At 38.1% G+C, this 14261-nt stretch overlaps 1 protein-coding gene across 1 annotated transcript in view; it reads left to right on the forward strand.

Moving 5' to 3' along the window:
* Window positions 1-1720: 1720 nt before the first annotated feature.
* Window positions 1721-14261, forward strand: part of LOC139722169 (uncharacterized) — a 91509-nt gene continuing 78968 nt past the window's right edge. Inside the window, exon 1 of the mRNA XM_071633485.1 lies at window positions 1721-2413. Within this exon, the coding sequence (XP_071489586.1) occupies window positions 2366-2413 (48 nt within the window). The 5' untranslated portion in view covers window positions 1721-2365. The remainder of the gene's footprint in view (window positions 2414-14261) is intronic.

Consider the following 14261-nt stretch of genomic DNA (forward strand, 5'->3'; position numbering starts at 1 on the left):
TCATATCTTACTCAATTATTTCCAGACAACTATTAAATGATCTGGAATTTCCCTACTTCATTTACAAATGACTGCTAAAATAAGAGAGTCTATAAACATAGACTATCACAGCCCAAGCCTGACCTAAAGAAGCTGTACTACTGACCTTGAGAAGGTGATTGCATAATCATCATCCTGGGGCATGTGTTATTGACTGTCTGGACAGTTGGTCAAAGAGTAGTCTATTCAACTAGACCCCATTATTATCATATAAGATTACGATATCACTATCAGAAAGAAAATCCTTTTCCAAGAGAGAGAGAGAGGGAGAGAGAAAGATGGGGGGGGGGGGGGATGGGGGAGATGGAGGAAGGAGAAAAGAGAGAAGAAAGAGAAGGAGAGATGTACCTGAGCTACTGGTAGTCATTTTTTTTTTTTGTTGGAAAAAAAAATAGACTGGATGATTTGCAGTAAAATTAGGCCCTATATAATTCTATGGCAATGTTTCATCAAATGTTGATGTTATTTCTTTATCATTGATAATTGTGATTTGGCTAATTTCATCAGACTGGCCAATGACTGGCCAATCACTTAAAAAAAAGAAGAAGATGAACAACATTACAATGGGACTGTTGTTTAGAGTTGATACATGATTTTAGCTTCTTTTTCCCTGTCATTTTTATCTGGAAACCATATGTAGGTAATTTCCCCTTATGTTCCCATTGGCCCATTTTGTTTTTCAGTTGCTTGTATCTTTATATAAGGTGATTTACTTAATCATCGAAGATGTCCTTTTTGTCTCGTTTCTCTTTCATTCTGCAGAATACTCTGAAAGTATTGGAGGAAAGAGATGTGGGAGCAACTGCTTCCGCTGCCCTTGCCCTGCTGACATTCTTATCGCAAAGCTACATGTAATTTCTTTATTAAACATGCCATGCCTCGGTAATATAGAGGCACCATTGCAAACAAACCCCCAGGATGAGAAATTTGTTGATCTGGAATAGTCATTGTTTTGATTAATTGCCAAATATGAATTTGCTCAGAATAGCGGCATAGCCTACCCACAGTAGCTAGAAATTAATGCTTTCTTCATTTTTGCACCCAGCTTCTTAATTTGTACCGACCATTTGTTCCTTCAGTATTACAGTAGCTATTCTGATGTGCTGTATAGTGTTTATATCTATTCAATGTCTGCTGTGATTTTGTCGATGTTGTCTTGAGGTAAGACTAACACAAGGTTGTCCTGACCTGTATCCAGACATCTCTTTCTCCTCCACTAAGCCCAGTGACCAACACTGTCTGGCCTGCATTCACTCAAGCATGTCTTATGTCTGATATATTATTATCCTTTTTTTTCCCCTCCTAAACCTGTATTTTTAGCAGTGGGGCATTATAATACACACACACAGCAATGGTGAGGGCTGTGTGTGCACAGTGTGTATGCATGGACAGGAGGGTAGGCAGGGATCCCGAAGGCAGCCATGCATTCGTGTTGCCATCTGTGCAAGGTCACCTGTATGTGTGTGCAGTCAGCTAGCAGACGGTGCTGCCTAGCAGACGAAGTGTCTGGATGGGGAATGAATGTGCTTTGCGAGCCCGCCCCCGAGATGTCAAGCCCAGCCAATGCACTGCACTGCTGCACTAAATAGCTGCGCCCTCTCTGTGCGGGGAACATTAGTGTGTACTGTGTGACATTCGTGCGTCTGGCCTCCCTCTTCGCAAGGGATGAAGTACATGGCCAGCGATTGTGGATCATCAAGTCCTGATATTGTCGGCTCGAGGCGGCGACATCACAGTCTGTCTGTCGGTTCGTCTGCTGTTTGCTGGCTCTTACCTCTCGACACCGCCTGCTACTCCGTCCTGTTGACGAGAGCGGCTCGATAGACCCCAAGTCAGCTGATTATCACCCTCTCATCCTCAAGTCTCCCTGGGAAAGCAGCTTTCGGCTCTCATTCCATTCCTGCAGTTGTGCGCTGCTCCGTGATCCGTGATCAGCTGATTCTGTGAGCAGGAGAGGGATAATTTATTGATTATTGATTAGACACTACCATGGCACAGTGTGCATTCAGTCCAATCAAATGTTATTGATCCTGCTTACAAGTTGACCAGTCAACCCTCACCAATCTTGGCACCCGGTCTTTTGTTGCCGTTCCTCTTTGCAGAAACTTGTCGACCAGCAGATTCTATACTGAGTTCTCTTGTTTCCTGTCTGCCGTGAGTTTTGATGAGCAGAAATCTGAGCGAAAAACTCCCCAACCTTTCACTGCTTCTGCCCACGTGTAGTCTTATTAACCCTTTCTCTACGCAGACACAGTAGACTTTGGAATTTGAGCATCTGTTTGGGCGTGTTCTCTCATTAAATCTTGGATATTGTCAGTCGAGCACGATGCGCTTCATACTAGGTTTGCTTCATACAGCAAAGACATCTGAAAAGGTGGGTAATTTCAGCTTGTCTGTGTTTGCTTTGTATTTGATGCTAACATGATATGTTGTCTTTTACCTAATTCTTTTGGCCTTTTAGAAATGTGTTCCGAAGAGAGGGAAGATGGTCAAACCTTCTTTATTTTCTTTTTGGGAACAGAAAAAATGCTGTACAAACTAGTTGTAATGTTGAAAACATGAATATCTTGAATCTCTGACTTTGATCAAGATGATTGACTATGTAGAAGTTGAAGGCCCAATTTGTACTCATTGAGGTATCTGGGGGGCATTTCATGAAGGAACTTGTCGGATAAAATGTCCGACAAGTAAATTATATCCGACAAGTTCAGAGAAATCAGCCGATCAGACTAAAGAATTTCTCAAGACTTGTCGGATAAAAGAGACTTGTCAGATATTTTATCCAACAAGTTCCTTCATGAAACGCCTCCCAGGAGTGTGATCAGTTTATTCTTGATATTGCCTTTAACTTTTCACAAATTTCTTCCTGACTTAGAGAACAAACATTACATGACCATCTGATACAAAACAAGTTTTTTTTTTTTTTTTTTTTCTCAGAATGTAGGGTTCTATGTATTTTTGTGCCCAGCCATGACATGACTGTAAAAAAACACACACACACACACACAAAAAACACACCAAAGACTTTCATTAGCCTAGTGGAAAAACTCATGAAACCCCATGTTACATTATCTGCCAATGGCAATGTTGTTGAAGTACATAATGATTATATACAGGTTGGATTTGATTTGTCGTAGATTGATGCTGATGATATTAGGTCTCGTGTTAAATACATTTTTAATTTAGTAATGCGGTAAATGTAGTAGACCAGCAGCTATTACAGCAATGAACACACTTGCCATGGTCTGCAAACACAAATAGTTGACTATGATTTGATTGGACTTGGCACTGAATGAACAAGTTACAAAGAATATTCTTCCTGAATCAGGTGCCTATTTCTTTGATGATGTCTCAGTCAGTGGGGCAGTGAATTCAGAGTGAAGCTTTTAAAGCAGAAAAATCCCTTTGTCTGAAGACTGTTCAAAGGTCACAGAGTGTTAAGTAATTTCTGTGTCTGGTAAAGATGTACGTGCAAAATAGAGAACTAGGAGACATTAGTTGCAGGGAAAATAGCACATGTGTTGTACATAGTGAATGGTGCAAACATCTTTGCGTTCAGCAACAGTTAGTAAACAATGAACAGAACAAGCTGCTTGTTTCCCAAGTAGCATACCATGAATTCATATTTTTCTGGGGCGGGGCTTAAGACAAGCTATATGTAAGAAAAGTCTTGTTTGTAAAACATGCCTGGATTTTTTGCTGTGAGCTGAAGCATATTTCACATGAATAAATGATGAAACCAACATGTAGCAGCTCTTACTTGCCATGAACATATCTTATGGTTGCATAATACCAGGGAGGTTGGATCTCTTCCCACCTCCCTGATAATACAGAGGAACTTTAAAGAGTAGGCCTACATTTGGCCTGAAAAAAAAAAATAAAGAGAGAAGAATTAGCAGAAATGGTACCATACTAGAAATGTAGGACTTCTTCACTTTGCAAAAAGATATTCATGATTTGCTGAATATCCATTCATAGTGGCTGTCACAAGACAACCCCTGCTTTGGTATAGATCCCAATTCCACGTGTGCGCTCATGATTATGTTGATTGTAGAACCATGAGCATGCCAGTGAAAGTTAGAGTCAAGATGAACTTCAGAATCAAGCATGTACACGGTAATGTCCCACGTGGGCTAAAGTTCCTGTGATGTGGCTGTTCTACTGCATTCATGTTATGAAAGGGGGACATCGTGCACTAGTTTTATCATGATTCCCATTTTTTTTATTCACAGAGCTGAGACAAAGTGCACTCTTGAATATGATATTCGAAGGGTTTTCCTTTTGAATGGTTAGTGTTGCAAGGTTTTAATTGATGCACCTGTGGTGGTAAAATGACATCTGGTATACTGCATAGTAAAGATGAAACGTGATGTCCCCCCCCCCCCCCCATCAGAAAAAATGAAAGTTAATAGACATTTTAAGTCTTGCATTAAGTTTTTACTAAAAAGGTATATTAGCAAAATGCATAATATTTGCAAATTAACTGAAATGATGTCATCTGCTCACAATTCTCTCATTGGTTTGCATAGAAAATACCATAATAAAATTCTTAGCACTTGGGAGATAATGTAGCAGCTACATTCCTGTGCCCTGTAAAAGTCATCAATGCTAGGTTATCACATCAAAACTTTTTTTTCTTTTTTTTGCAACAGATACAATTTTAATGTATAATGCATCGTCACAGCCAACAGTACACCCAGAAAACCCCATAGGGTTGCATACACTGTCCAAAATCTGTTGTATGGAAAGGGGTACTGAAAGCTGCTTACTTGAATGGTTTACTAGTATGTCTTCTCTGTTTATCCAGTGACCATTATGTGGGTTTGGCATGATATGGTAGAGCAAAAGTAGATATTTTGCACATTTTGTGCAACATGAAATGTAAATTTTTTGCTTGTTATATCACTATTTTATATAGATTTTGTTTCTGCGGAATGAAAAACATGCAAAATCTATCTTACCCAGCCCAACTCGAAAAAATTATGTGTGTAAAGTACATGTACCACTTTCACAATAGTGCTTCTTCTTCTTTATTTTTCCAGAATGCTCACCCTCACACAATTTTTACCACTCTTGTCATCAGAAAAGGCATCCTTACGCAAGTCAAAGATCTACTTTTGGTATTAGTTTATTTTTAAACATAGCAGCCAATGGCTGTGATGTATGTACCGAAAAAAGAAAGAAAGAAAAAACAAAAACAAAAACAGACCGAGAGAATATTATATAGATCTATCACATTTACAGTTTATGTAGATGAGTATGAGTGTGCAGTTGTTGTTTTTTTTTTATTATTTATTGTCTGATAAAGTTAACACCAATATAGACTTCCTTTATATGAATAACTTATTCGGTATAGTTATTGTCATAATAGAATGTTTCTTTGAGGAATAGATCATGAAATGCTGCTTTTTTTTTATCATGCTCATTAAAGCAGAGCGTACTTGAGATATATTGACCAGGAATCTATGTGATGTCCCTGTGGTTTGAGCTTTGGTTTTTAAAACTACCTAAAGTCCAATGCATCACCAAAGATTTTTGAAGATTATATCCCTCCCACACCTGTCATAACTTAATTTTTGTATGAATGTGTTTTGTTTTTGTTTTATTTTTCTTCTGCCCATGTGGATCCGTATGCTGTATTGTTTTTGTGCTGCTTTTCTGAAGATGCAACGGGCAGCGTTTCCCAAAATATTTCTTTCATAAAGCAGCTTGCTATATATTCCTTTCTCATTAAAGACTGGTAGGTAAGAATTTGTTATAGTTATTTAGCTATTCATTTATTTACATTTTTGTTGATTCATGATGATAAAAAGGATTAAACTGAAGTAAAAAAAATCATTCCATATGGTAGCCCTAATAGTTAGCTTGTAATTTATGTCAAAATAGGGGAACACAAGGGCAACTGAAGATTTGTGTGAAGTTGGACAACCAACACTGTGTAAAGGTCATGACATTACATTGGCAGTAAGTTGTAAATTTTCTACTGCACCTTATATTAGCATCATGATTTTTAGCAGTTATGGATCATACGTGTATGATTTGATTGACTCCCTGACACTACTTACATGTACAACTGTAATACAGTAGATCTTGGACTGGTAATTAGACACGAGATGATTAAAAAAAAAAAAATCCATTCCAGAGTATGTGAACATATTACTCGAAAGATGTCAGCTCTTTCTTCTTCCCTGTATACCCTCCCGTTAGCTTGCCGGCTAGCTATAAAGCACCAGGGTTATGCATGACCTTAAGTGACCCCAGATGGTGCTGAACTATACACATTACAATCACTCGACATGTATTTCCCTTGAGGTTCCCATGCATGTTGTTTGAGGCTCAGGCTGTGGTTGCATTGGAAAAGCTCGTTTATCATTCATCACTTCTGTACGTCCACTTAAGACTGTAAATAGTGTCAAGTAGTTTTGCTCTATGAGCATATCATGCTCTCTAGTTTTTGTTCCTGTAGACTACAAAAGTGGTAGACTATGAGAAGCATAAGTTAATATGTTAAATTGCTGCATGAATGTCTCAGTTAATCTCATGCAGACAGTGAAAATAAATGTACCAGTACCCTATGTCAAGTTAAAATGTATGTGTGCCAATGTCTGTTACCCGTTGCCAAAGAAAGCAGTCACTTTGCCAGATACCAGATGTAATGAGCTTTGCGAGCATGCATTGTCCCTGGTCTTTTGAAGTCACTGTATGGTTTTCTGTGTCTGCACATTAATAACAAGCTCACTGATATTTCCCATGAAGCAGCCAAATGTTGTAATCACTATGGAAACCACAAAACAGGACAAATAATGCGTAGCTGAAGAAGGTGAAAGGAGATCATCTTGTGGGCTAGTCTATCCAGTTATGATCGTGCAAACTTTGTGCAGTGTCTTCCTATACTTCCAACGAGGGTGATCAAAATTTTGATCGATTCATCTTTACATATTTTTAGCTGATATAACTTGTCATCTCATGTCAGGCGAACAGCATACCGATTATAATTTTTGTTTTCTTTAGAAATGATAGCATGTATTAGAATTGTGCCTTTGTTGATTAATTGTATGGTGATGAGTGCATGCTCATTTACAATGTAGCAACAGCTGCCATCCACCACAGAAATGATTACTCAGCTTGCTATAAATGCATGGAAGAGGGCAGGAAAACTATGTTAAAAGCCGCATTAATTCTGGTCTTTGGCAGTCGGCATGTTTGCATGCTGCAGTGTAAGGTTCACACACCAAGTTGTCAGAGCATTACCAGAACCATACTTTGGTTAGACGATCACAAGACATCCTATGGCACCAATAATTTTCATAGTCTCTGAAAATATTCAACCCTTCCTAACTGCTATTTTGTTATCCCATACCATACAGCCTACTTGTGTGGTAGCTTATTTTGCCAAGTAGGCTATGCTTTTGCCAATGTTTGCTTGTCTGTCTGTAAGCATTACCACTCAAAAAGCCTGAACAAATGTTTTATGAAATTTTCAGGATAGGTTGGTTATTAAGAGACAGGTGATTAGTGTTTGGTGTTAATCCGAATCCAGATTTTTACTGTTATTTATCTGTTTATTTTTTTGTTAAGGAATGCTTGTACAGTTCTGGGGCATTAGTGACTCTATGGTATGTATCTCTCATGGTGCTTCTAGTTTTTCCTTCAATCATTGCTCATGAAAAAAGTCCCCAAGACAGTGGAGTGGTTTCTGTGAGTGCTTCTAGTATTTCTTAATTGCTCATGAATGAAGTCATATAGGCCTAGACAGTGGAAATAAAGAAAAAGCAAGTAGTAGTCAAACTCCATGTCATTTTAGCCACCTGTATCCTTTCAGTTCACTTCAACTGTAATTGATCCTATCCCCACCCTGCCCCCCCCCAAAAAAAAAAAAAAAAATGAGAGAAAAAGAGAATACAATGTAACTATGGTGTAAGCTTTCAAATGTATACTTCTAGTATATACAATCATCACAGATACTACTAGTAATATTACTCTCTTCTTTGATATTACTATTTGCTACTATTATTATTTCATTGTCTTGAACTAAATTCTGCAGGGTGAAGGGGTGGCATGGACAAATGCAGTATCAAACAGTAAATTTGGTTCCCACGTCTACAGCCATGCCTCTGACCAGGTTGGGGGGGGGGGGGGGGGGGGAGTGGAGAAGTAATCAAGTAATCAATCTAGGTACAATCTAGATACACTTCAAGTGTTTTCCCCACCCATGGCTCTCTGGCGTGCAGTTACATGACATTCATAAACTTTCCAATATGCAAGTGACAAGACGAGAATAATGGGATGCACACACCCCCCCCCCCCCCCCCCCCGATACCCTAATTTGCTTTATTTGCTAAAAGAGACAGCGTATACAATTTCATGGTCACGCAATTCATGATATTACATCTATTTCCCTTCTGTCAATGAGAATCGTTTGGTTTGATGTCATGGCGTACTAGTAAATCCCCCTGGCAAATTAGGTCTTATGTTGCTAGGCAACTCTCCTGATGAATGCATAGGTGTTAAGTATGGACTCTTTAACTTAGATGGAACTACCAAAGAGCAAAGTTTGAAAATCTCTGTTTCATTGTAGCCATGACCCAGAGAAAGAGTTCTAGATATGAAATTCACAGACTTTTCGTCTTTTTCTTTTATTTTTGCTAATTTCCTTTCCTTTGTTAGTTTGTTGAATTTTTTGATGTAAAGGTATGGCTTGGTAAAGCTATCTGTCTACAACCGTATATCATTTAGGTGGCAGTATTTTTCAGGTGAGATGTTCTACTCTTTGTGTTATACAGCAGTATTCCCGAGCATACAGTAGAGGTATCCCCCCCCCCCCCAATCATATCTCATGAATCAGGAATATTAAAACAATTTCACGAGTGGTTGAATTTATGATTGAAAACCACAGCTCTGGAATAAGAAGCAAGTACATATTGTCCTTTTTTTCATCGTAAAATGTTAGTGGTTACCCACCCTTGTGATGGTACACATTGGACTTGTTTGATGAAAGGGAATATGTTGGAGTGATGTTCATTACACATATATCAGCAGACTTGTGAAATTCGTTAAAATATAATGACGATGAAATAAATGGAGCATACAGCAGTTTCAATGATGAAGTTGCTGTTTTGTTTGTTTGTTTGTTTGTTTGGTTGGTTTTTTTTTTGGGGGGGACTTATGCTAAAATGTTTGATATACAAATTCTCGACACCCTTGAATAATCACAAGGACTCCTGAAGCAAGTGAACGAGAGACCATAATACTATGAACACACTCAACATTTTGTGGGTTAGAACATGGCAACACAGACATGGGTTTTTGTGTGCTTCTTTTCTTTTAGGGGGAAAAATGAAAATGAAAATAGTGTAACATATGGTCATATTTTGCATTCAGTGTAGACTTTTCAAGTAAAGGTCTGGCCCTTTTCACAATATTGCACTCTATTAAGTTTATGTCTGTACTGCTTACTGGTATTCTTTGTTCATTGAGGCATGCTTTGCAAACTACAGCACATCCTTTCAGTATGCGGGAAATATGATTGAGGTTGATACTCAAAGGTGTGAAACTAAGTGGGGAACTGCAAAGCTTAATCAAGCAACCTTCATATGAACTCAAATATTAAAGTTATTAATCAGGAGACCTCTTGCTAAATATGTCATTATTTTCTGTGAGCATTGTTGAACGCTTCCTGCATTCATCCAAGGTTTCTGGAGAGCTTGCGCTCTGTCTGTTAGTTAATGCTACAAACATTATGATGATATGAGTTAATTCACCCAAGTTGGAATTTTACATTTTATGAAGGTAGGCCTAATCATATCCAAATTTTGATGTACAGTAGGTCCTATGTTTTAATGGCCTTATCAAGAAGTTGTGACATTGAGTAAAGTGAATTGAAAGACACAATTTCTTGTGTAACGACATGCTGTTGATAAAAAGCTAAGCTCAAAATTTCCCCTCAAATGTGTATGTCCGAGGACATTTTATTTCATTATGATCTTTTTATCATGTAAAATGTGCTTTATCTTTTCTTCTTTAATAAAGCATTGATTGCCCAATTTAAAACAATAATATTAATAGTAATAATGATGATTTACAATATTTGGAAAGCACGTAGGCCTATCACATTAAAATGTTTGTAAGTGCTCAGAAGAAAGAGAAAAAGGAAAGAAGAAGAAAGAGAAAAAGGAAAGAAGAAGAAACAGTTTCAGAATGTTCAGAGATAACAATTACCAGCTGCACATGTTGAGGCATGAGACTATTATTAAGTGAACTGACAAGTTTTTAACATTGATTTGAAGTTTTCTGTTGAGTCAGTTTGTTTTATGTACATTCAGGTAGATTATTCCATGGCTGAGGGGATGCTGACAAAAAAATGCCACTTTCACAGTAATGTTGAATGTATCCATACAGCATTCACAATGATCAGCTAAAAACCATTCCTGTGGTCAGCATATGTATGCAATGATAATCTCCTATTTGCATCCATGGCTTTGTTCTGACCTTAACCAACCCAGTGGTATAATGCTATTGCCAGAACTGTGCTTGAGATTTTTCTTTGCTCAATCAATTGGGGAGAAAATGAAAGGGTGAGCTAAATTTGCCAGACAAGCTCACAAAGTGAGTGTGCCCCATAACGAGCCTGCCCCTACCCAAGCGCAAGAGGTAATTTGGCAGCTGAAACTGACCTCAGCTGAGGTCAGTAGTGGCCTGGACACGGCCTGGACAATGTGCCCTGGACATTGGTATGATGGCTTTGTCCACTGCCCTGCAGGGTCAGGTCACTCTGTAATTGGTCAGCTGCCCAACTGCTAAAAAGCCTGCTGGGAGACCAGAGGACAGACGGCCAAGAATATGGTGGTTTGTGATAGTCTACTCTTTCAGACTTTGTCTGGCCCGACTGCTCCAAGCATATGCCCGCAAACTGCTTGCCAAAGGCATCATCCATGCTAATGTGTAGTTAGAACAAATTAGATCTTTGTAATCACATCTATAGCAGTGACAATCTGTTATCTGTGTATCACAGTGTACATGCTGTGGTAGACTAAACATTATGCAAAAAATGTTGGTGGATCTGCCATCCAATTTACATCTGTGTTAACGTCCCTTTACTTATTTCTCCTTTAGTCTGAAAAACTAAACTGTTTACTGTTCTACAAGAATACTGTAATACTGTGCATTGTATATTGCTGTGTTTTATACAAATTGACCTGATAAAGGAGGTTGGGGAGAAAAATGTTCTATGCATATAATGAAAAAAAAACAACAAATAATAATAAAATAGCAAAAGTAGACTCTGGTTTCTTAAAGGTCATGTTTACCTTTTGGAGCAGGGATTTAAAAATGTTCAAGATATCACATTTGATGCATAATATGTGGGTTAGTTGTATCACAAAACATCCTACCATATAAAATTTTTGCCATAAAGCCTAAAATGTAAGGAGATATCACTATTTTTCTCATTAAACCATAACTATAGAAGGTTTAGTCTGAAAACTTTTTCATTATAACTATTGTTCACATTTTGTATTTAACAATACTTTACATCGATTATACTGGTTCAAATTGTTACATTGGTTGTTTCTCTCCCTAACTCACATTTAAGAACTATTTTGAGGCACTGATGCTGGGCTTTTGTTTCATCTGCAAAATATTTTGATAAAAGTAGATGAACTTAAAGAACAAGTCCACCTTCATATACATAAGGATTGAGAGAATGCAGCAATATTAGTAGAACACATCAGTGAAAGTTTGAGGAAAATTGAACAATCCGTTCAAAAGTTATGAATATTTTAAGTATCTGCGCAGTCACTGCTGGAAGAGAAGACTACTACAGTGTATGATGTCACATGCGTACAACTACATAAAGAAAATAAAAAGAGAATTTCACAAAACTTTACTTTTTTAATAAAGTGCACAGTTCTTCGACTTGCTACTGACGTATGGGAAGGGAAATATTATTTCGCCCAGCCTTCTGAAAGAGAGAAGTCGGGTGTTCTTTTGTTATGCGAGAAAAATGGAAATATGTTGAATTTTCTTTATTCTTTCTTTATATCGTTGTACTCATGTGACATCACAAGCTATAGTAGTCTTCTGATCCAGCCGTGACTGAGCAGAAACTTCAAAAATTCATAACTCTTTAACGGATTGTCCGATTTTGCTCAAACTCTCACTGATGTGTTCTACTAATATTGCTGCATTCACTCAGCCCACATGTCTATGAAGGTGAACTTGTCCTTTAATACTAGTAGATACTGGCTTGGCATACAAGTGTATTTCCCACGTTGGTTCAATCTTCCATCAATCCTCTATGTGATAGTATTAATCCACATTTTGGCATTTCACTTTGTGAAAAGTGTTCAAAGGTTTTTCATCTTGTCATATGTAATGCTTCTGCCACCAGAGGGAGCGTGAGTCTACAGTGTATCTGTTTTGTCCACATGCCAGACTTCGGATGCATGCCTTATTACTTTGTTGTTTTTCAATAAGATATCGTAACAACTTTTGTCAATGTCGTCATGAAATTTGGTGTGAATGGACCAAACACAAATGAGTGGATTAGACCATGGAGGTATGATACCTCCTTGATTAGACTTTGGGTCAGGTCAGCTTGCCAGTAAGCATGCTGTATCCCAAGGTAAGCTGTCACAAACGATTTGCCTCTAACTTGAGGATAGATGTGAGGTTTGAAGGTCAAAGTAAAATTGCTAGCATGCTGCAATTTTTCTCAAGTGTCGTGATTCAGGACTTGTTTGATGAAGTTCGGTCAAACTTGTTGCAATCATAAACCATGACAGGGGAAATCACTAGTGTGATTTCAGGTGAGCGCCAGGGAAAACAGTCTATAAAGATCTACAAGAAATTTGTATTGTCTGTGGGTTTTTTGGTTCTGTAAATGTGGATTTTTTTAAAAATTTAAAGTGGGTTTTCACAATCAGTCAATGAAATTAATTTTGCACATTTTGGATTTTGCTGATTGGCAACTCGTTGCTGGTGCTGTTTTACATGGAAGTGGATAAAAATCTAGGGAAAAAATATTTGCATGCTTTCAATTATGTGCCATTGTTATAGGAAAATATCAGAATTTTAGCATATGGGGCCAACATAATATCACTTTATCAGCATGTGTGACTACACATAGCTGCATGGAGGTAATATAATAGTACTGACCTCAGTAGATTATAGTTCAGATACGGTGCAGCTTGTAGCAGAGGTGTTTCCATGGGCATCATCTTGTGTAATACTATGACTCCTGTGGGTTTCGATGGTGAATGCACTGAAATACACTGCACTTGACGGTATGCTTAAATTTAACTTGCCCAAATTTGCTGGATTCTCGTACCTTACCTTTGAGTCTTTTGTCTCTGTTTGTTTGTTTTTGTGTGTGTGTGTATGAATTAGCGTGACTGGCACAACTAGAACTTCCCATGGATTCAGGTTAATTGCTCATTGCGTTCATCTATTTCCAATTTCGTATTTCTTGTACTATAAGTGCAACAGTTGCTGCAAACTGTGCGTAACAAGTTGATGTGAAAGTCAATCAGAGAATCTGTGTTGCTTATCAGTAGATGCGATCGGGGCAGACAGTACACTCATGGCGAGTGACGAAATCACTCTGTGATATACCTCAAATATTAATGAAAATACCACGATACCCTAGTGTCTGTATGTTCAGGCCATCCATCTCACCTCCCCCCATTTCCACCCAGAGTTTGTGTTTGCAGTATTAAATAATGCATGATGTCACTATTCTTTTTTTGAAAACTTGATAGAGCAGGTGGGGAGGGGGGCTGTGGAATAGATACAAACTACAAACTTACAAGGAATATCGAGTGCAATGAACCCTTCGAGTCATGGAGAAATTTTTAATCAAATTTAAATTGCTGCTTCTCTTGTACTATTGTAGAGTTTTGGATTTGAAGTAGGACAAAATTATGTACTTTTGAAAAGCCCAGAGTCTAGTGACGTTCAAATGGCAATATCATGAAATCGATGCTTGGCAGCTTCGTTAGGCATGTAAATCACATGCATTTGTGAGCTTGGTACAAAGATTTTCTTGACACCGTGTGGCCTCTTTTTCACCATTTCTATGGAGAACCTTCATCTCTCAAGAGGTTATTTCAAAGAGGCTATTAAAAGTAAAACCTATATATGATGGAAATAGAGAGAGGGAGTGAGATAGGGGGGGGGGCAATGGGGGGGGGGGGAAGGAGATCTGGATAGACAAACACTGATGG

The sequence above is a fragment of the Diadema antillarum genome, unplaced genomic scaffold (genome assembly GCF_040938485.1).
Source record: "Diadema antillarum isolate AM-2024a unplaced genomic scaffold, OU_Dant_1.0 scf00000159, whole genome shotgun sequence".
NCBI lineage: Eukaryota > Metazoa > Echinodermata > Echinoidea > Diadematoida > Diadematidae > Diadema > Diadema antillarum.